The following is a 21,772-nucleotide window of genomic DNA, read 5'->3' as shown; positions in this document are numbered from 1 at the left end:
GCTCTACGGGTTACATGAGCATACCCAAAAAGGGTAGCTGAGATTAAAAGGCCCCTGACTGGCTATTAAAAACATAATCAGGGAGGTAAAAAAATACACACACACACACATTCAGGAGGAAATGTTCAACCCAAACATGTGGTATGCTGAGATTTTCTCAAGCATTATGCCTTTTCTCCCTCAACTGTGGGTCTTGATCAAACACAGCCAACAGAACACTGAGTCCCAGGGGATGCCTTTTCAAAGGGGACAATTAGGAGCCAAGGAGACCACCTTGTCTATCCTAAGACTCTCCCCAGCGTTCCTTTACAGTCCCCCAATTGAAGAATGGTTCAGACTTAAATCAAAACTTAACCAACAGACCCGAAAATCCATGTGATTGGCTGTGACTATCACCTATTGTACAGATCAGCTTTCTGTAACTCTTCCTGGCTTGAAATCTCCAGGCTGTACTCTCTCTTCTTTTCTCCAGCTTTACTGAAATATACTTGATATATAACATTGTGTAAGTTTAGATGTACGTGACTATTTGATACACTTCTATATTACGAAATAATTACCACAATAAGGTTAGCAAACACATCCTTCACCTCACACGCTTACCATTCTTCTTCTGTAATAAGAACCTTTAAGATCTACTCTCCTAGCAACTTCCAAGTATGCAATACATTATTATTAACTATAGCACCATGCTATACACATTCTATCCATGGTGTCGCCAAAGGCAGGCTTTCTCTCTTTTTTATGGCTGAATAATATTCCATTGTATGTGTATGTGTGTATCACATTTTCTTCATCCATTCATGCACTGATGGGCACTTACATCGTTTCTATGTCTTTGCTATTATAAATAACACTGCCATGAACATGCCGATGTGGATACCCTCTTAAGATAGTGATTCCATCTCCTTCAGATATATACCCAGAAGTGGGATGGCTGGATCATATGGTATTTCTATTTTTAATTTTTTTGAGGAACCCCCATACTGTTTTCTATGCTGTCTGTACCAATTTGCACTCCCAACAACAGTGCACAAGGGTTCTCTTTTCTCTACATTCACACCAACACTTGTTATCTCTTGTCTTTTTGATGACGGTCATTCTAACAGGTGTGAGGTGATATCTCATTGTGGTTTTGATTTGCATTTCCCTGATGACTAGTGATGACAAGCACCTCTTCACGTACTTGTTGGCAAAAATCAATGGGATTACATCAAACTAAAAAGCTTCTGCACAGCTAAAGAGATGATCAATGAAATGAAATGTCAACCTACAAAATGGGAGAAAATATTTGCAAACCACGTATCTGATAAGGGGTTAATATCCAAAATATATTTTTAAAAAACTCATACAACTCAAGAGCAAAAAAAAAAAAAAAAATCTCATTTTTTTAAATGGGCAAAGGACCTCAAAAGACATTTTTCTGGGCGCCTGGGTGGCTCAGTCAGTTAAGCGACTGCCTTCGGCTCAGGTCATGATCTCGGGTCCTGGGATCGAGTCCCGCATCGGGCTCCCTGCTCGGCGGGAAGCCTGCTTCTCCCTCTCCCACTCCCCTTGCTTGTGTTCCCTCTCTCGCTGTGTCTCTCTCTGTCAAATAAATAAATAAAATCTTTAAAAAAGAAAAAAAGACATTTTTCCAAAGAAGATATATAAATAGCCAATTATCTATTTGTAGATAGTATATGTCACATAAATACTTTTTCCATGTCAGAGCCACCTCACCACACCATTTGTTAAAAGATCTCAGGAACCTAGAAGGACTAGGACCTGCCTTAAGCGGGTCTTAAAGACTGAGCGCTACTTGTCTTGGGGTGGGACAGAAGCAAGCATTTAATGCCTGCTGAACACCTGTGCTCCAGGAATAAATGTCAATCTCTGCCCTTATCTCTACTGAACAAAACTCTTCCTTCCCCTGATAAAATTAAAAACTTGATAACTGGGGTGCCTAGGTGGCTCAGTCGGTTGGGCGACTGCCTTCGGCTCAGGTCAGGATCCTGAAGTCCCGGGATCGAGTCCCACGTCGGGCTCCCTGCTCGGCAGGGAGTCTGCTTCTCCCTCTGACCCTCCTCCCTCTCATGCTCTCTGTCTCTCATTGTCTCTCTCGCAAATAAATAAAATCTTAAAAAAAAAAAAAAACAACTTGATAACTGAAACAAATCTAAGGAATGGTTAATGCAAATTAGTAAGTAGTTACAATTTTATCATATTTCCCCCCAATATGTGTTTCAACATATACTTCGATAAAAGTTTCCAAGTTTTGCCCCTGCCATCTACACTAAAGAATCATTTGGAATTAGCTTAAAATTGTAGTTACAACAATGTAAGAGAAACTATTTTAAAACAACTCTTCTGAGGTCTTATTTTCACTCTTTTTCTTTAGAGATAGTACAAACAGTAAGCTGTGAATGCAGAGCTAATATAATTCAAACTGATAACGCTTGGTCTTACTTTTTTCCACTAGCGTGAAAACCAAAAGGAGAAAACAGTCTTTCCTCCCTAAACACCCATCAAAAAGCAGCCTGTCCAAAGAATCCTAAATATTTTATCAAAAATATCTGTGTTTTCCTCATTGCTGAAATCCTTTAAATCCTGCTTTCCCTCATTTATATTAGCAATTGATGACTCTTGATATCTTGAGAACCTGAAAATGTAAATTTTGGGGCGCCTGGGTGGCTCAGTCATTAAGTGTCTGCCTTCGGCTCGGGTCATGATCCCAGGGTCCTGGGATTGAGCCCCACGTTGGGCTCCCTGCTCAGCAGGAAGCCTGTTTCTCCCTCTCCCACTCCCCCTTCTTGTGTTCCCTCTCTCACTATATCTCTCTGTCAAATAAATAAATAAAATCTTAAAAAAAAAAAGAAAATGTAAATTTTATCGGCATCATTTAGTCCATATGATGACAAGATTACCAAAATGGAAAAAGTTGCTAAGAAAGGTGACCTGCCTCCGGTCATACTAAAGAAGGACTTAGGACACGTGAAGGATTTAGAACACACTCTTTTTTTGCTTGAATTCACTTCCGGTCACCAACGTCTCAATGAACCAGCTCTCCTGATACAGTTGTTTGATTATAATTTAGGTCTTAGTCACTTTACCTTTTTACTAGCTGTTGGTTTGGACAGGTTTACACTGCTAACAATACGTACCATAAGTTCTGGATATGTTGGCCGTTCTTTGGAATTCTTCTTCAAGCTTAAAGAAAAAAAAATTAATCACATTAAAATCTAGGATTTCAATCTGTATTTTCACCAGACTAGGATTTCAGAATCTGCAGAGACTAAACATAACCAGCTTTAAAATGTATTGAATACATGAATCTCCTGTCCTGACTCCCCTCTTCTGTTACACATAAAATTATGTTTTAAATCACTCTAGGTATATCTTCATAGGAAGCATAGGGGTGGTGTATGTGTGTGTGTGTGTGTTTACTTTCCTTTTGATACTTTGCCAATGACATACAAACTAGTTTTTCTGATCTACAGCCATCACATTCCAAAACACGTATCTACTTTCCTTCAAAACAATTTTTCAGGGAGCCTCGGTGGCTCAGTCGTGAAGCGTCTGCCTTCGGCTCAGGTCATGATCCCAGGGTCCTGGGATCGAGCCCCACGTTTGGCTCCCTGCTCGGGGAGAAGGCTGCTTCTCCCTCTCCTGCTCCCCCTGCTTGTGTTCCCTCTCTCGCTATCTCTGTCAAATAAATAAAATCTTTAAAAAAAAACACAAACAGTTTTTCTTCCACCCCCACTGGCAAAGAAATTCGCAGGTGTTTCTTACATTACATGTTATCTCTTCACTATCTTCGATACCTGGTTCTCCTTGCTTCCTATTCCCTTGAATGTATAATCTGCTTTTATAGACTCCTAACCAAACCCACCTGAGATAGAAGCAACATCCCGGTAAAATGTCTAAAGTAATGCTACTTGTTTACAACCTCCTGGCTAATGAAAACGAATGCACACTCAGCTAGTGACTTCGCAACGATTCTTCTTAGAAATTCTTTGTGGTCACACGCTACTGTCGAGTGCCTCCCATTCTGTATACCCAACTATCTGTATACACAAATGTTTTAATGATGTTTGATACCAGAGGCAACAGTAAAAAAAGAGCATTAAGAAGAGACCAGCCCTTGGGGCGCCTGGGTGGCTCAGTTGGTTAAGCGACTGCCTTCGGCTCAGGTCATGATCCTGAAGTCTCGGGATCGAGTCCCGCATCGGACTCCCTGCTCAGCAGGGAGTCTGCTTCTCCCTCTGATTCTCCTCCCTCTCATGTTCTCTCTCTTTGTCTCATTCTCTCTCTCAAATAAATAAAATTTAAAAAAAAAAAAAAAAAAGAAGAGACCAGCCCCTCACCTCTATCCTCAGCCCACCCCTGTATCCACCCGTGGCCTTAAAATGGAAAAAAAGAAAATAAGTGGTTTATTGGGAGTTGGAACCCCAGGTTACAGAATGAAGAGAAGGATGGTTCTGAAAACTGTGGTTTGCAAGGCAACCTAGACACCCCTCTGCCCACCGGGCCACTGAATCCCACATGATGGAAAGGAACGCAGCCTGGCATTGAAGAAACCAAAATGTGACTGATCATTAGGGTTGCTGGGATTTGTGCCAATGGATCCTTTTGAGCAAATGAGACCTAGTATGTGTGGCATGAGCTCGGCTCCACCCCCATGGGCTAATAATAATGAGGAGAGGGGTCAAGGTATGGAGCCATAAGAGAGTGAAGTAGTTGAGACGCTTTGAGAAAGTGTGGTATAAAACAAAACGAAATGAAAAAAAAAAAAAGAGAGAGAGAGAGAGAAAGCTTTTGAACCAAAACAACTTAAAGCAGCCTACCAGTTTATTCCAGGCAATGCTGTGGGTAGAAGCCAGGGAACCTGAGACAGGGTACAGTAGATGTGAGGAGAGAAGTTTTCAACCTGGAACTGAGGGCAGATCTAGGACCTAGTGACCTCAGTGACCAGACAACCTATGAGAGAAAGTTTCGTCTCAACTGAGGATAAAAATAAGAGTGAATTAGAAAGAGGAATTATCAACTGTCAAAGTCAGATTGATAATGGGAAGGTGTGCTTGAGTGAAATGAATGAGATCTTGGAAGTCCCACTTAGGACTCTGCACATAACTATGGCCTGAGATTCTATAAGGCTTTTTTGATGGTTCTCAACTGCAGGTGATCTTGCCCTCCAGGTGATATCTGGCAATGTCTGGAGGTATCTTTGCTTGTTGATATACCCGGTGGTGCCTACCGGCATCTCCTAGGGGGAGGCTTGGGATATTGCTAAACATCCTATAACACACAGCACAGTTGCCCACAACAAAGAATGATCCAGTCCCAAAAGTTATGAGTGCTGAGGTTGCAAACCCCTTGGGCCACTCGGACGAGGGTATTCCTCCTCATTGCTGCCTTCTATGCCCTGCTCGGAAATGAAATTCACTTAGAAGCACCTCCCGCTGATTCGTCTGTCATTTGCGCACATTCTCAATCAACACTACCAGCTCTCTCTCCCTGAACCCTGGGAAGCAGAAGTTTTCTTTCTAAGTTCAAGAGCTAGTTCACCTAGAAGGAAACAGAGAAGAAGAAATGTGATCCCAGGAGTAATGCTGACTCGCACACAGGCTGTAGTGAAGAAAATAAGCAGGCTAACGTACAAAAGCCCTGAGTTTTCAGCTATTGTTCAAAGCCAGTCAAAAACCAGAAAGTCTTCTCCATAATCTGAACAATTTAACTTGCTAGAAGCAATCATGAAAAACATAGACGCCACCTTAAATCCACACTCACTAGTTACGTGCTTGATTTCAGGTGTCTCTACTTAGACGGGCGCCTTAGGGAGTCCTCGGACCAGGGCTGAGCATCGACTCCACTAACATTCATTCTCCTTGAGGACCATGACCCACCCTTCCATTACTAGCTTCCACTGGTCAGCGACCAAACCAAGGGGATGACAGGAAAAGAGGCTTCTTCCTCAGACATTAGCACCCTGGCCTCTTTTACCAACCAGAGATCTTTGTGATGTTTGCTGATTTTTGAACTTCTATTTAGTCGATAATGAAAGAAGACTCTCGTCTCATCAGGTTGAGGAATGTAAGCACTTCCTTTTTATAAGGAGAGATCATTTTAAGTCAGGATAGCTTATCTTTTCACTTCTGGAACAGTTTAAGAAAATTTCTCTGGAGTTCTTTTTTTTTTTTTTTGTCTGTATAAAGAAAATGTGGGGAAAGCACCCCAAGTTGATGCATCAGAAAATGTTTCGAATTCCTGAAACCTCAGGGCTTGCTGGCCGATAGGCTTTCTTCACTTACGGCCTCTGATTAGAAGGCTCAAAATTTACCACAAGCACTGCTGCAGAGCATTCATGGAAAATACTTACACAGCAATCCAAGGCTGTTTACTGAATTAATATAACTGATAAAGCCCATTCTCTCCATCTTTTTAAATTGAGAACACTTCAAAACATCGGCTAAGAATAACAAAATACTCAGGATAAGGTTGGGGGGGGTGGAAAGCCAATTTTCCATGTTTGATAGGAAGTGCTTGAAATTCAGGATAAAATAACAACCGTGGAGTTCAAAGCTACACCAATTTCTTTTTGGATTGGAGTCAGACTTTTGAATTTTCAAGTGGCTTGTCATTTTCAAGCATGCAATTAGCTAACTGCTCTAATTCCTCTTCCAAATGCCACAACACACGCTTCTGACCGTAGCTGACACTAAAAAACAGCTTCATGCTGTCTTGAGAATTGCTAGCTTGAAGTTTGTGCTGACCAGAGGATTTCTGCCTATTTGAATTCCCCCTGATGGCTTCCAAGACGGGTTATTTGGTGCATCCACAGAATAAAAACACGTTGCGCCTCTCAAGCCCATACATTTGTCATAAGCTAAATAAACATCCAGTGCCTCTGTTTACTCTCCTTCCTGAACAAGTCGAGAACTGTATTTGATTGTCTCTGTATTATGTTTGTTCCTCTGAGTCACTATCAACGTCTGAGGGGACTCCAACCCACTCCAACGTGCCATCAGGCTGGTCAGCTGGGCACTGAGCCTCTCAAATAGGCCTGAAGGAAAAGCAAAAAAGAAATCAGGCTGTTTGGGCACACGGTAGTTGGGTTTCCAGAGACTTCCTTCAGTCACCAAGCCTGTGAACCTACAGGAAGAGGTTCTAGAGAGAAGCATAAGCCTGCCACGATTCCCTTTTTCCTGTTTAGATACTCCTTTGTTCATCCTCTATTGGACTAGAATGTAAGGCTTTTCTACGAGACTTCTCAGTTATGAATCCCAAAACAAGGCCTTTATGGACAGCACCACCTACTCTAGGAACACTTCAAAACCCCTGTGATAAGAAAACAAAAAAAAAGAGGAGGAAATGTCATTCCACTGTAGTCCTATTTCAAAATAAGTACAGAAGGGAAGGGTTGGTAGGATATCATTGGTTTTTCTTTAAAGTCCATAAGGCATAAATGCCTTAACTTGCTTTCCTCCTACCCACCCCCCATCCTCCCCCCCCCACCCCGAGGACACTGTCTCTCTGAAGCTACTACGAAAGAACACATCAGCTGGGGCTCCGCACTCTAGAGGTAACTTTGGGTATGAGAGTGAGAGCCTGCTAGTGCTTTCTACTCCCCCCCCACAGATCAGGATTACAGTCAACTCACAAACAGTGATCAGAGGAGACTGAAAGCCAAGTGGACTCCCTGGATAAGGCCGTGCAGTGTGGAGCGGCACCAGGAGGGAGGGGGGTCATCAAACGCTTACTTAGCATGCATCCCAGGAAAGGTCACAAATCCTCTGACAATGACTAAGGCTGTGGATAATGCAACCTTTCTCCTTTAGTTCGACAATCCGCCCAAAGACAGAGGTAGGAGATAAAACCACCCATGTATCTATCTTGAAATTCGGGATTCATCTTTCACTTTCCAAATCTGTATTCCCCTTTCCCCACTTAACCACAAAAATAGGGGCTTTCTGAGAAGTCTTGAAGGATCAGAGCCTGACTATGCCATGAAAATTCAAAGAACACGTGGAGGTCACTCCAAAAAGGGTCCTCTCATGAATGGGTATCTCAAATCCGGCTGCGTACATGGGAAAAATGGAGGAACAGCGATAAAAGAGAGCCTTTTCTTCATCAAGAAATAGAAGAGGGTGTTCTTAGGTGGTCACTTTTGCACCCTTTCCATCCACTCAGCTCCAGATCAAACTTAAAACCATCAGTAATAAAACAAACGAAATAACTACCTTGCTCCTGGAAGTAGGTGTGCATTGGTAAGCTAGCACACAGGAAAAATGAAATCGCTTCCGTCAAGATCTAAGCCATTCATAAAATCCTTTTTGAAAAATCAGCACTGTTGGGCGCCTGGGTGGCTCAGTTGGTTAGGCAACTGCCTTCGGCTCAGGTCATGATCCTGGAGTCCCAGGATCGAGTCCCGCATCGGGCTCCCTGCTCGGCGGGGAGTCTGCTTCTCCCTCTGACCCTCCCTCCTCTCATGCTCTCTCTCTCTCTCAAATAAATAAATAAAATCTTTAAAAAAAAAAAATCAGCACTGTGTTTTTGAAGCATTAGACAACTTTTCCAACTCAGTGGACTTTAAAACACAGTTCATAGTAAGGGGGTATCAAAAAATACATATATCGGTAATTTATGGGAGGCAAAAAGCTATTATTGATCTGCCATCTGAAATAGGAGAGCTCGTACTCTTAAAAAAAAAATCCAAGAGAGGATCATCAAGAATGCTGATAAATTCAGAATTAATGCTCCTCTTCTTCTTTCCAATTCTCCTACCAACAAAAACGACTCACTATTTTACACAGTGGATACTCTTAAATGTCAGATTCTACAGGAACTACAACACGGAAAGTTTGAATAATTATTCTTGGAAAACTTCAAAGTTTAGATGATTTGAGTTTTGTTTCTATTGTTATATATATAATATATATAATATATAAGTACAAATATATATATATAAATATATATTTTGGTAAACCCCATAAACAAGCCAGACTGGCTGGCATGATTATGAGTAAAATGACACAGAATTAATAGCAATTAACAGAATTAATGGTTTCAGGAAAGCTAGAAAATATCTATGGCTCAAAGTTTTTAAGTTAATGAACCTTGGTAGCTGGGACAAAAACTGACAGAAAACAAGAGGGGAACAGAGAGGCCTCTGAGGTCTCTGAAGATGTTGGCAGTGTTCTGGAAGGTGGAGCATAGGCACAGGGTGGTAGCCATACAAAGAGCAATAATAAAGTATCTGGATTGTCCACATATGTGTGCATACGTTAAAATTAGAAAGCATTATTTCTCAAGGTTTTCATTTTTTAAATATCCCTAAAAAGCTTTATTGTTCTGAATCTTTAGGGGAGATTCTAAGTAAGAGGAAAAAAATACACTGGGGAAAGAAAAAGTAATTGCGTGATTTTTAAAAAATAGATTACAGAAGAAAAATGGGTTTTGAAAAGGAAGCAGTTGATATCAAGTCCACAGACCATAGGGCAAAATTAGGGGTTCTCACCCCAGGTGTACAGTAGCATGATTTGAGAACATTTGAAAAATACTGATATTCGGGACCCTTCCCAGATCCATTAAGTCAGAATGTCTGAGGGTGTGGCCCAAGCGACAGTACATCTGAAAGTCCTTTGGAGATTTATAGACGAACAGCCAGAGTTGACAACTATTGGAGTAAACTGGCGATTCTCAATAGGGCAGCTCCGCTTTCTTAAGCTTTTCAGCCTTGTTCTTACCAAGTTTTCCAAAGTACCCAGCCAGAATCCCGGGGAAAGGGGAACAGGCAGGAGAAAGGTTCTAGGGAGGAGAGTTTGACAAGACTTCCCTAGATAAGATCCTTCCCCTTTACCACTCCTCTTGAGAACTACTGGTCTGAACTATCCAAGATGACTCACCCCTTTTCCTATGTGACCTTTAAACATCTGAGGATAAGGAAAAAGAAAAAAACAAACAAACAAACAAAAAAAACAAATACACAATAAAAACAAGTTCTTGAATCCAGAAGGCAAAATCATGAGCCCATCTCAACCTGACTGGTGGGCTACCGCATCCAGCACGTTCGCTCAAGGAAAGCAGAGGGGAGGACACACCTCAGTAGCCCAGAACAAGTGTCCCATCAGAGGCGCCCAACAACACACTGTCCTCCAGCCCACAGCTCCAGCCCCTCTCTAGCCATTTGGCCAAAACTAAAACAAAACCAAGCCACAGCAGGCCAGCCTCATACATCATCAGGGCAAAATACCAGGGGTGACATGGGGACCAGGGCTAACAAAAAGTCCAAGAGGCCTTAGTTTCACAAACAACAGACAGTTGCTTTGTCTCGTCATGTTTCCCAATAAAAGCTGCATTCAGAACACTTCTTCCAAAGAGCACAGAGGCCAAGGAATGATAACCTTGAGGAGCTGCGCTGTCAAATGGCCCTCAGAGGCCCAGCTCTTTCATCAGCAGGGAGCGGCCAGGATCCCTCCCCTCCCGGGGTCACAGCGGGGCTGGGCGCTATCTGCTTCTGCAGGGTGCCCATATAGACGAAAGCCATTTTGTGCTTTCCTTTTGGTGTCGTCTTCCAGGAACACTTGCGATGGTCCTTAGTATCAGGTTACGCCAGGCAATACGGTCACCATGCATGCCCTCTCCTACTTTCCTCGATTCCCCTGACAATTTCCACGAAAACAAAGTCTACATTATTAGCATGACTCCTTCCATTTTTCCACTCCAGCTTTCCTTAGATTCCCTCCTCAGACCCCCAGTACTGTCCATTGCACCCTCACGGGCAAGTGTATCCACAGTTAACAAGTGTTGTGTAGGGGACAGCCCACAAAACCTACAAAACACTAGAACGTCTTATCTACTCCACCACCCTAATCCTCCAACCGTCCAACCACTCTTCTCTTGATGTTCCAATCAACATCAAAAGAGCTTACAGCTCTCATCAAGGAGTTTCTCGCTCCTGTGACATGAAGCATGATCTTTTTTCTGCTTGGAGTATCTTTCCCTACCCTACCTCCCTGGTCGCTTGGAAAAATCCCTCATAGGACCTTCAGCATAGAATTTATCTCCTCCAGAAACTCTACCCTAATGCCTTTCCTCTGAGTTCCCCAAATACCCTGTGCATGGCTCCATCCCTGGACTTGCCATACGGTATCATAATCACAGATTGAAGAGACTCCCCTACTTGACTCTGAGTTCACTGAGGGCAGGGACTGGGATAAAGGCATCTTTGTATCTCCGGCATCGAGGGCACACTCCATAGATGCTTTTGGAATGAATGTATGCGTAATGGATCAAGACCCATGGAGGAAGTTCATGAGAACTCCTCTTCTTCCTTCACACTGGCATTTGGCAGAGGAGGCTTTCTTACCACTGTGAGGTAAAGTCAACAAACTCTTCGGAGAATTTATCCGCCGGGAGTTGTGGCGAGGGTTCCTCGACCACCTGTTTGAGCTGCTGGAAGGGGGTTCCCCAAGAGTCGTAGGGAAACCGAAGGATCGCCAACTCAATCTAGAGGGGAGAAAAACACAAGGGGACAACCGCTGAAACGGAACTACTTTAGGGCATCTGCTGGACTCTTCTGTTCCAGGAGAATCCGAGGGAAATACAGAGGTGAAGTTCAAGTAAAACTTGGGGAGACATAAACTAACAATATGTTCTCTACTCTTCCCCAGTTGCTAGTGCTAGGGAGTTTTGAACCTTATCTTACCGGAGGCAGCCAGTTAAGCTTATTTATAACTGGGTCCTCACCAAAAGCAACTGTGACACTTCATAAAATTGTAAGTCAGCAGTATCAAACTTCGGGATGGAAAGCAACCGGGTGTTTTCAATGTTTGGTCTGAAAAGTTATTCTCGCCCTGAGACTTTTTACAGAGCTGTGTATCTGCTGCCATCTGCAGGTCCCTTACTGGAATGAAAAAAAAAAAAACAAACCCTAGGACCAAATGACTGATCTTTTTTTGGATTTGAGGAAGGCCACTTTGCCATTACAAGATCATCACGTGTATTCTGGGCAGGGATGGGAAATAACGCACAGGATTTAATCAGCTGCTGTGCCTGGGAAGGAGCCAGGACCACAGTGGATAATTCCAGACCTCAGTGACACACTGAAAAAAAATGTATGTTCACCAAAGTTACAAAGGATAACTGTAGGGCTGTGCTGAAGGAAATTATCTTGTTTGTTACTATGTCCTTTGGCTGTATCTGACCTCAATGGCCAAGACCTCTATCAGAACCATATTCTGGGAAACACGGCCTATGTCCTGGATAACAGCTCAGTCAGGGTCCACACACATGAGCGCTCCTGGAGTAGCTTAAACTTCATGCCTAGATGAGAATAATTTAAAGCTATAGGCAGGATTCGTTTTACAGATGAGGATAGTAATACAGTGCATGGGACTCCATCAGTTTACTCAAGGGCCCACGCCCAGTTAGAGGTGGAATAAAGAGAAAAACTGGGTTTGCCCAATCCCAGTGCAGTCTTCCCACCACACGACCCTGCAGACAATCATCATTCAAAACCTCCTGCTCCGTCCGGCAGGAAAGGATGCTCAGGACCCACAGGTAGGGTGTTTGCTTTTTGGTCACAAAACCCACCCCATTTCAGCTTCATGCCCAGAACCTCACAGTCCAGAATGATCATCACACGTTACCATTGTGATGCCCAGACTCCAAATGTCAGACTTCACACTGTATCCCTTCTGATTGAGCTCTGGGTTTATTCTTTCAGGCTGCAAAGGAGACAGAAAAAGACAAATGAGATGACACTCTTAGCTCGATAAAGTCTCCGGGGGTGGGGGTGTTACCAGCTGCCAAGTGACTCGTTTTAAGCTTGTTAACATGCCTCCCAGGCCAAGAAAACTCACTAACTACAATAAATATCAACGCCTCCGTGGGATCTTCCTCATTCTTCAGGAGTCTTCTCTTGGAGACAAAAAGGGATCAAAGTCCCTCACGATTCAAAACTCATTAAAAAAAAAAACTAGTTTCAATTTTGCCTTAAGATGAAATAGGATACACAGTATAAAGTTACTTTGCCAGTCTAGAATTTTCCTTGTTAAGAACCCCAACAGTCCAGAATTCAATAGTAAGAATCCACAAGAGTCACCGGGCTACTGTCTGAGATTAGCTCAACACCAAGGGGAAGGTTCTCAACCCAAATGCAAATCTATTTCAAAACAGAATACAGAAGCCCCTTAATGTTAAAGGGGGTCCCAAGGTCTCTGCCAATGGCAGTGAATCTTCCCAGCCATGAGCATCTCTCATCTAATTGACTTGTTTGGGTCATTTAAATTGTTTACTCTTCCGTCCCCAACAAACAGGATAACACTCCCCGGCAACACAGGGTGAAAAATTTGTGTGGGCTGTATGTATTACTTATGTGTTTCTTTTTTTCAAGTAATAGACCTCCTTTACTCGAATTTTTAAAAAATAATATGTTTGAAGCAAGTGACTAAGGATTTCAGACAGAAAATACTTAAGAAAAAAATAAGATGCAGAATATTTCTTGCACCGTAAGCACATTTCCATTCTCCCTCTGTGGCCACCCATTTCCTATTTCCTGGTGAGGTTTGTGGGCGGCTGCATTCCCAGATGCCTCCCCTGGCTGCCGTACTTACGGCCATGTACGGTTTGCATCCTGCATCAATAGTTTTAGCAACAGAGTCTACAAGGTAGCCACTGATTCCAAAATCGCACATCTTTACTTGGCCCAGAGTGTTGATCAGCACGTTGGAAGGCTTGACGTCTGAAAGTAAGAACAACCAGGAGCCCGTGATCCCAGCCTGCTCTGAAGATTCATGTGTCCACCACCAGGGGGCCTGACATCTCACCTTCCCTGCTCTCTGAGGCCCTCCCTGACTCCCACTTACATGCATCTTACTGCTTCCAACTTGATTTTCTATTTCATGTTTTGTCCTTCTTGCAGGATTGTGACTCCATCAATAGGACTGTTTCCTCTATTTATCATCTGCATTGCCCCCATAAGTGTAGTAAAAACTTAAAAAAATTATTACTGAATCAAATGCCCTGTTCCTTGGGCATGCATAGTCTCGATGACGCAAAATGAGTAAGTTCTAGAAATCCACTGTACTACATTGACCCCATAATAAATAATACTGCATTGCACACTTAAAATTTGCCACGAGGGTAGATCTCATCGTAAGTGTTTTTATGACAACAAAATAATTTTTGTAAAGCCCAGCTCGTCATGACCTAATGCACAGTAAGGGTAGGAGTAAACAGACCGCGGAATGATAAGGCAGACTACAGTATAAACATACATCAAATCTGATCAAGGCAACCAGTTTCGATGGAAGCATCTGCAAGAGGTGTGTCTGAGGTCACATAGTGAAACTCATCAGGAATTCAGATATTCCAGACCACAAAGCATACCCCCAAAGAGATAATCATTGTCATCTCTGGATAATGGACTTAGAAATTACAGTTAACTTTTTTCCCTCGTGAGGCTTTTCACAAAGGACATGTAATCAGCAGAGTAAGTTATTCTAAAAACACTAAAAATCATCCTTTATAATGTTTTCCCTTAAACTGAATGGTAGACATGCAAATTTTATTATTTTTATACTCTAGGTATATATTTTGATACAAATAAAATACTTCCTAATTCTGAAATAAATCCTTAAAAATTAAGTTTCACATGTGTGGATAATCCACATTCTTCTTCCCATCTGGATTCTTTCCCATTTCCCTCCCCCTCTTCTTCCTCCCTGTTTTTCCAACTTCTAATAATCATAATTAATGATGATAATAACAGCAATAACAATAATAACAGGCACTCTGTGCAAAGCATTTTACATCACTTTGAGGTTGACTCAGACAGTTTAAGAATTACCAAATCTCACTACCCCACCAGCTATCCATACCTTCCACTAATTCTCCTTCAGACTTGGTTGAGTGAGTATCTTCTAAGAAGTTTTCCTTGACTATAGTCACCCAGTGCTAATCATTTCCTTGCTTTGGAGTTTACCTAAGCACTTCCACATTTGGTAATTTGGTATTTGTAATGTGGTTGATTTTTTCCATGTGTTTGTTGTACATTGGTCTTATTTCCCTATCAAGAATCCCTTTGTGGAATTTTAATTAGAATATGTTTTGTTTTCATATACCTCTCAAGGCACCTATTATAGTGATGCATAAATGGTACAAGTGATAAATGGATAGATGGATGAAAGATGGAAGAATGGATATATGGATGGATGGATGGAAAGATGACAGGCCAATGGGAAGAAAAAAAGAGGAGGTAGAGGAAGAAGAGATAAATCAGTTTTTTTCATTTTATCCTGCCTCCTGCTGTCTGAAAAACCTGTATTTTATACCAGAACTTTTCATACTTTAAGGTATACAAAAATTACATGGGGATCTTGTTAAAAATGGAGAGTCAGGTTGTCTGGGGACCCATGATTCTGCTTTTCTAAGAAGCTCCCAGGCGACAGTCAATACTACAGGCATTTTTACCTTATTCTATAAAATTCTCAGTGGGGTAATCCCAGAGCTGTGCTTGGTAACAGGTGTTTTAGATTCAATGTAGGTGCACTAAAAAGCCCATGTCTTCGTATGTCCTCAGACAAGATAAAAAGCAGCTACTTATATGATCTCCTGTTCCTTTGGGAAGGAAAACCCCTCAGTTCTACTGCCTGACTCATTTCCACTTATACCCATTGGGGGAAGAAAAGTCTGGGTAAAAGAAATGGATGTTATAAAAGGAAGAGTCAAAGCAACTCCATGCATGCTTACCTCGATGAATGACAGAGAGCTTACTGTGTAAGTGTTCTAACGCTTTTACAATCTGCAAGAGAAACACAAGATAGATTCTTCTCCATCATTGGAAAGAAACTGAATGTTAGGTATACCCAGGTTTATGATCCCAGGCTTAACATCACCAGGTGAGGTATTTTCTCCAATAGCGGTGGCCCTATCCAGGAAAATACACAGGTAGCTACACTTATTGACCTCCACCCCCCAGAGAGGACCGGATCTCACAGTAGAAAGGATGATCTCGCTCATCTAGCCGGTGTTTCATTTGGCCTCCAGCATCTTTTTTTCTCTCTACCCTCATGAGCCTCAATAGCCATTAAGAGAATAATCTTTCTTTCCATTTCATTTTCTTCTGCTTCTTTCTATGCCCTATTAGCCTTAAGAAAACATTTTAAAATCTACAAATGAAAATCAAAGTAAACTAATATCAGACTATAGACACCAGGAATGTGGTCATAGCAGATGAAGGCGCTGCTTAGAGGCATTTTAACGGAGAGTTTACCAAACCAAGTCAGTGGTAGAATCTTCGACACAGCGCCCAGAAAGAAAAGCATTCAGTTACTAGTCCACAGATGCACTCCTGCGCTCAACAGACATGTGCTATTGCTCACATCCATCTAGAGTTTGCTCACAATAGGGAATCAAGACACATATCAGGTCTAGACTTCTCATATGCTCCCTGTAGTAGAGTTCATGATGTACTCACAGAAACTGCTATTTTCCCTAAGATGTCCTCTGGAATTGTTTGGCCTTTATCGATCACTTGTTTGTAGAATTTATCTAGCGACGTATCCATGAGCTCCATGCAGATCCAAACATCACCCTGGAGATAAATTGGTTCAGAGATTGTTGGAGAGGATAGAAAAGGAAAAGAAGGGGAAACAGTTAACACCTGTCGGGAAAAACCATTTCTTACTTGAGTTTTCGGAGGACATGTACAATTTCCCTTCAAGATCTCAAAGGAATTTACAAACAAGCAAGTTCGTTTCCAAAAAGCCAACCAGCGGAGAGCCAAGCAGAACCTGCATGTGATCACCTACTCCTTGATAAAGAGCATGATCTAAATACTAACAGCCACTCCAGCTATGGAAGGAAGAAGTTACGAGAATAAAAGGCACAGTATAGGGAATATAGTCAATGATATAATAGAGTTATATGGTGACAGACGGTCGCTACACTCACTTGTGCTGAATACCTATAATGTAGAGAGAAGTTGAATCCCTATGTTGTACAACCTTAACTAATGTGACATTGTGTGTGACTCAAATTTTTAAAAAACATTTTTAATAAATAATACATCAGTACTATTAGTCACCAACAATAGATCCCCAGAAATCCAGGCCTTCATGGTTACTGTCCTCTAGGGATTAGGGCTACAGGCCTACTCCATGTCTGACCTCCCACCCGGAACACTGGCAATCATTCATCCAAAAGCTAGTCGAAGCCTCAAAATCCATATCATGGGAAAGTGAAAGCGGAGGTAAAGCAAAGAGATAAATGTAAGCCTCCGGGGTACATTAACAGCGTAAATAAAGCTTATCATTTGGCCAAAAGACCACAGTATTTCAGATTTTAAGAAATCTGCCTAAATTAGTCTATAGGCAATTGATAGAGATAACCCATGCCAAAATAAACAAACCAAAACAGAAAGGAGAAAGGGAGCCTCAGGGTCTTCAAAAGGGCTAGACACATTTGGAAAGACTCTCATTTCAAGCCAACTTTGCATCAGGGCATGTCACCACTGCCAGAGCAGAAATCGCTCAGAGAAGACACATCAAATGAGAAAGAGTACCAGGATTGTGCATCGTGTTCATGTGATTAGAGAAACACCTTTTTAAGTCCTTGTCCTCCCCAGATGTTGAGTTGAAGGATCACCTACCTCCCGGAAGAGTGCACCATAAAAGGTGACGGTAAAAGGACAGTCCACTGTCCTCATGGAAATATCCAAATCCATCAGTAGCCTTTTCTGCTCCTGGCTATTTACTGTGGCCCGGATCCGCTGAATGGGAATGCATGGAAAAACGTATGGTTACTGCTCTGAGGATGAGTCAGTTAATAAGGCAGGGACCTTAAGGAGTCCCATCCCGAAAATACTACAAACTCATAGAACAAGTCTAGCAACAACCTTTCAAGTATTTACCCTAGTGATTAGCTATTTGTAACAAATGAGAAATAAGGAAGACTTTCAGTGGGTTTCCTGAAAAATCCCTGGCAAGAAACAAACTGATAATATATTTTGGAAAGTGTGCAAATGTTGGTGAATGTACTTCCTTCCAAGTCACAAAAACAGCCTGCTTTATTGTGTTATGTCTGTTCAGTACAGAGACCAGAGTATTCGTGACTTTGTGGCTAACTCGGGATCCCACAACAAGATCTAAAAGCCCCTCTTTGGGAACAAGGAAGAATACCTGGACTAAGTACCAACTGTAAAAGAATGGACAGAGCTCTCAGAAATGGATGGAATCAAGCAGAAATGGAGAGACTGTTCATTCCTATCCCAGGGCTTCTGAGAGAAGAGACACCTGTCACACCAGCAAATGCAGAATTAAAGAAATACGATTCTGTCATTAAATGACAGTAAAGATATAGTATCACGAGGCTTTCATATTTTTGGCCTAATTAGCAAAAAGTCTGAAGAAGAACACATGGCAAAATCCAAAAGGTAAGGGAAAGATATCTCCATTCTCCAAAAACAAAGGGGTCCCAGCCTTCTGACCATCTACATTCTTAAAAGGCCCAAATCCATGAATTCATGTACAGACGGTGGATCCCCAAAGCCCCTCGAGCATCTACTCAAAAAATATTCAATGAGGGGCACCTGGGTGGCTCAGTTGGTTAAGCGTCTGCCTTCAGCTCAGGTCATGATCTCAGGGTTCTGGGATCGGGCCCTGCATGGGGCTCTCTGCTCAGCAGGGAGTGTGCTTCTTCCTCTGCCTCTCCCCTCACTTGTGCTCGCGCGTGCTCTCTCTCTCTCTCTCTCAAATAAATAAATAAAATTTAAAAAAAAGAAATATGCAATGATTCTAAATTTCTTTTTCCAGCTCAAAAATGATGCAAATTCACTCAAGATGCATTTTACCCTCCTTTTTTCCACAAACAGACACAATCTTCTCTCTCAATTCTGATTTCCTGATTTTCGGGGACCGTTCTTTAAAACCAACAGAATATGAGAATAAAAGAGACTTTTGAGACATAACAACCAAATGCAGTATGTGAACTTTTATTTGGATTCTGATTTCAACAACCAGCAGGCAAAAAACAAAACAAACAAGAAAAAAACATGGTGATGATCCAGGTAATTTTAATTTGGAGCTGGTATTCCATGACATTAAAGAAGTATTGATAATTCTTTTAAGTGTGATGACATGGTGGTTACATAAAAAATTAAAAGGAGGGGGTCAGATTTATCAGTTAAAATAAAAAACAAAACCAGTAAACACAACTCATACCAAGGAAGCATTTTCCAGACATTTGGAGGGAAATACTGTTCCCTACAGATAATCTTCTTTGTTTGACCCCATTGAAGATTGTTTTGCTTCTATGGAAAGAACTGTTTGGCAATTGAGATGGACGAACGTATATACCACAGACAGAACACGTTTGGGGAGCATCAACTCTACCTTCACCGCCATGATCTGCCCGCTGGGCACGTGTCGCATCTTCTCCACCACCCCGTACGCACCTCGCCCCAGTTCCATTATAGGCTCCAGGTCATCCGCCTTCACCTCAAAGTTCTACAAGAGAGAAAAGTAATAATGCAAGAGTAAAGAAAAAAATAAAGGACATAAACTACCTCGTCCTCTCTCTGGCTTCTCCTGATATTCTAAGAGTTATTTCTGGTCCAGAAGCTTCTGGTCTAGAAGTTTTATCCAAGCAGCCGCTGCAAGCAGGAAGCACCAGGACATGTTCAGACTCATAGAGTATGTCACCTGCTTGTCACGGGCAATACAGAGATCCAGCTCCAGCTCAGCCTCCAAACTCACTTTGAGCTATCTGCAACGGCTCCTTAGCCCTGCCCCCTTCCTCATACATTTAATCCATTTGCTGACTGATGGCAACTAGATCTACCCTTGGACTTTGAGGACTGCATCCCAAAGCCAATCATCTACTCCCCTCAAATACCTTCCATCAGGGCAACACTAGCCTGATTTCAACAAGGCATCCAAAACAGCAAGAGCACCACCCACTGCTCCTGCTTAAACTCAAACTTTTGGACCCATCCCCTCACGGCATGTTATAGAAAATAAATTTTCCGATGGCCAGTCAGAAAGCATATATGAGAAATGGTCAAGATATTAACTGGCAAACGTGATTTTTTTACCTGATTTCCAATAGAAATGCAAGCTTTAGAGTCTAAGTCTCGAGGTGGCCTAAGAAAGAAAAGGAGGAAAAGAAAAAACATGAGGTATTTAGTCAATTATGCCCTTCCCAAATCATATATGACTGGAGAGAGTTTTCCTTAGGGGTAAGTTGGAAGTTCATCAGTAAAATAAAGTAGCAAAGAAGTGTTAATTGTGCGGGATTTGGAATAAAATATATTTGAGTTTAAATGACTTCAGCTCCAGGATGCCTGGGTGGTTCAGTCGGTTGAGCATCTGGCTCTTGATATCTGCTCAGGTCATGATCTCGGGGTTGTGGGATCAAGCCCCGCGTTGGGCTCCATGCTCAGCTGGGAGTGTGCTTAAGATCCTCTTCCTTTCCCTTTATCCCTTCCCATCCACCCTGCCCCACGCTGGCTCTCACACTCTCTCTCTCTAAAATAAATAAATCTTTAAAATAAATAAATGACTTAATCTCTTTGACTGTCTATTTCTTCTTTAACATGAAGATATTAATATATCCTGAGATATTCCAAGTAAAATGCTTAGCAGAATGGCTGGCATACAGTAAATATCCAATGAATATGACCTAGGTATAGAATTATATAAATAAACGTACTATTCTAGTAAACCCCAAACTTTTTCTTTCATCCAAGAACACCAATGTGCCCAATTATTCCATCACATTTTCCCATAATTTAAAAAAGTAGTAATGATTAGCATATGGTTATGTTAACTCACAAAATCCATAAACCATAATAATTCCAAATCTCTCTAGTCCCCACGTTTAGAGATGGAAAAAGGCCCAGAGAGGCGAAGTAACTTGCCCAAGGTCACAACACTAACCCAGTGACTTGCCCAAGGTCACAATTAACCCAGGTCTCCTGGTTTGCAGGTCAGAATATTTCCTGTTCTATCAGGCGTATAAGACAGTTGTGTTATTTCTTCCATACACAGCACACACACTGTCCAGGGGTCATCTCAGCACCCAGAGGTTGGCTGATTTTGTGCCTCCATAGAAAAAGCACACGGTCCCCTCATGTGCATGTATTTCTACTACTTCAATACTAGCTGGGTTGATATCAATCCACTCAAGAGAAAGATGTTTGGCTTTGGCCATGCAACTAACTAAGAGCTTCGAGAAGCATTTTCGTGGAATAAATGCACCAAAAGTATCACCACCAAAAGACAGAAGAATTCTGGGGCTGCCAGAATCAATGGTTGGACCAAAAAGACCCAGGTCTTCCTAAGGGGACATTCCACGTAGAACACTCTAGAAACATATAAGGGAAAATGGAAGGAAGGGAAGATGATAGGAAGGGAGAAAAGAATCCTAGCCCATGACAATTTTTCCCAACCCTAATGTGTTATAATTCTGCCCCTTCTTCTGAAACTAACTAAATAAAACAATAAGGAAAAAATGGGAATATAAACACAGATATAAACATAAATTTAAGGTTTTAATGGCAAACCCTCCCTCACCTCAAAATCCCTTTGAAATGCATAAAATACCTAAAATAAAGTTTTTCTGGACTAACTTAAAACCAGGAACTGGGAGGGAGAGATACAGAGGAAAACACACACACACACACACACACACACACACATCCCAGTACACACCAGTGATGTTTTTATATATCTTGTGTTTATAAGCAGGGAATTTTTCTTCAGAAATACGTTCCAGAGGATTACATTTCTAA

The 21,772-nt window shown here is 41.9% G+C and overlaps 1 protein-coding gene across 5 annotated transcripts in view; it reads right to left on the bottom strand.

The window, feature by feature from the left end:
• The window catches only part of MAP2K6 (mitogen-activated protein kinase kinase 6), a 116,198-nt gene that overhangs the window by 12,304 nt on the left and 82,122 nt on the right, over positions 1 to 21,772 (bottom strand). For 4 of the 5 annotated variants that reach the window (XM_045888561.3, XM_064582448.1, XM_064582449.1 and 1 more), the window contains 9 exons: positions 20,075 to 20,123; positions 19,374 to 19,487; positions 17,633 to 17,752; positions 16,460 to 16,576; positions 15,733 to 15,784; positions 13,596 to 13,723; positions 12,630 to 12,707; positions 11,348 to 11,487; positions 3,144 to 3,189 (listed from right to left, as the gene is read on the bottom strand). In XM_045888561.3, the coding sequence (XP_045744517.1) occupies positions 3,144 to 3,189; positions 11,348 to 11,487; positions 12,630 to 12,707; positions 13,596 to 13,723; positions 15,733 to 15,784; positions 16,460 to 16,576; positions 17,633 to 17,752; positions 19,374 to 19,487; positions 20,075 to 20,123 (844 nt within the window). Of the gene's footprint in view, positions 1 to 3,143; positions 3,190 to 11,347; positions 11,488 to 12,629; positions 12,708 to 13,595; positions 13,724 to 15,732; positions 15,785 to 16,459; positions 16,577 to 17,632; positions 17,753 to 19,373; positions 19,488 to 20,074; positions 20,124 to 21,692; positions 21,712 to 21,772 lie in introns of those variants that run through there. The other variant, XM_064582451.1, reaches the window with a different exon arrangement.

Source organism: Mirounga angustirostris, unplaced genomic scaffold (assembly GCF_029215605.1).
Source record: "Mirounga angustirostris isolate CCGP_5_RB_7025 unplaced genomic scaffold, mMirAng1.0.hap1 SCAF_17, whole genome shotgun sequence".
NCBI lineage: Eukaryota > Metazoa > Chordata > Mammalia > Carnivora > Phocidae > Mirounga > Mirounga angustirostris.
This window is presented reverse-complemented; position numbering and strand designations above follow the sequence as displayed.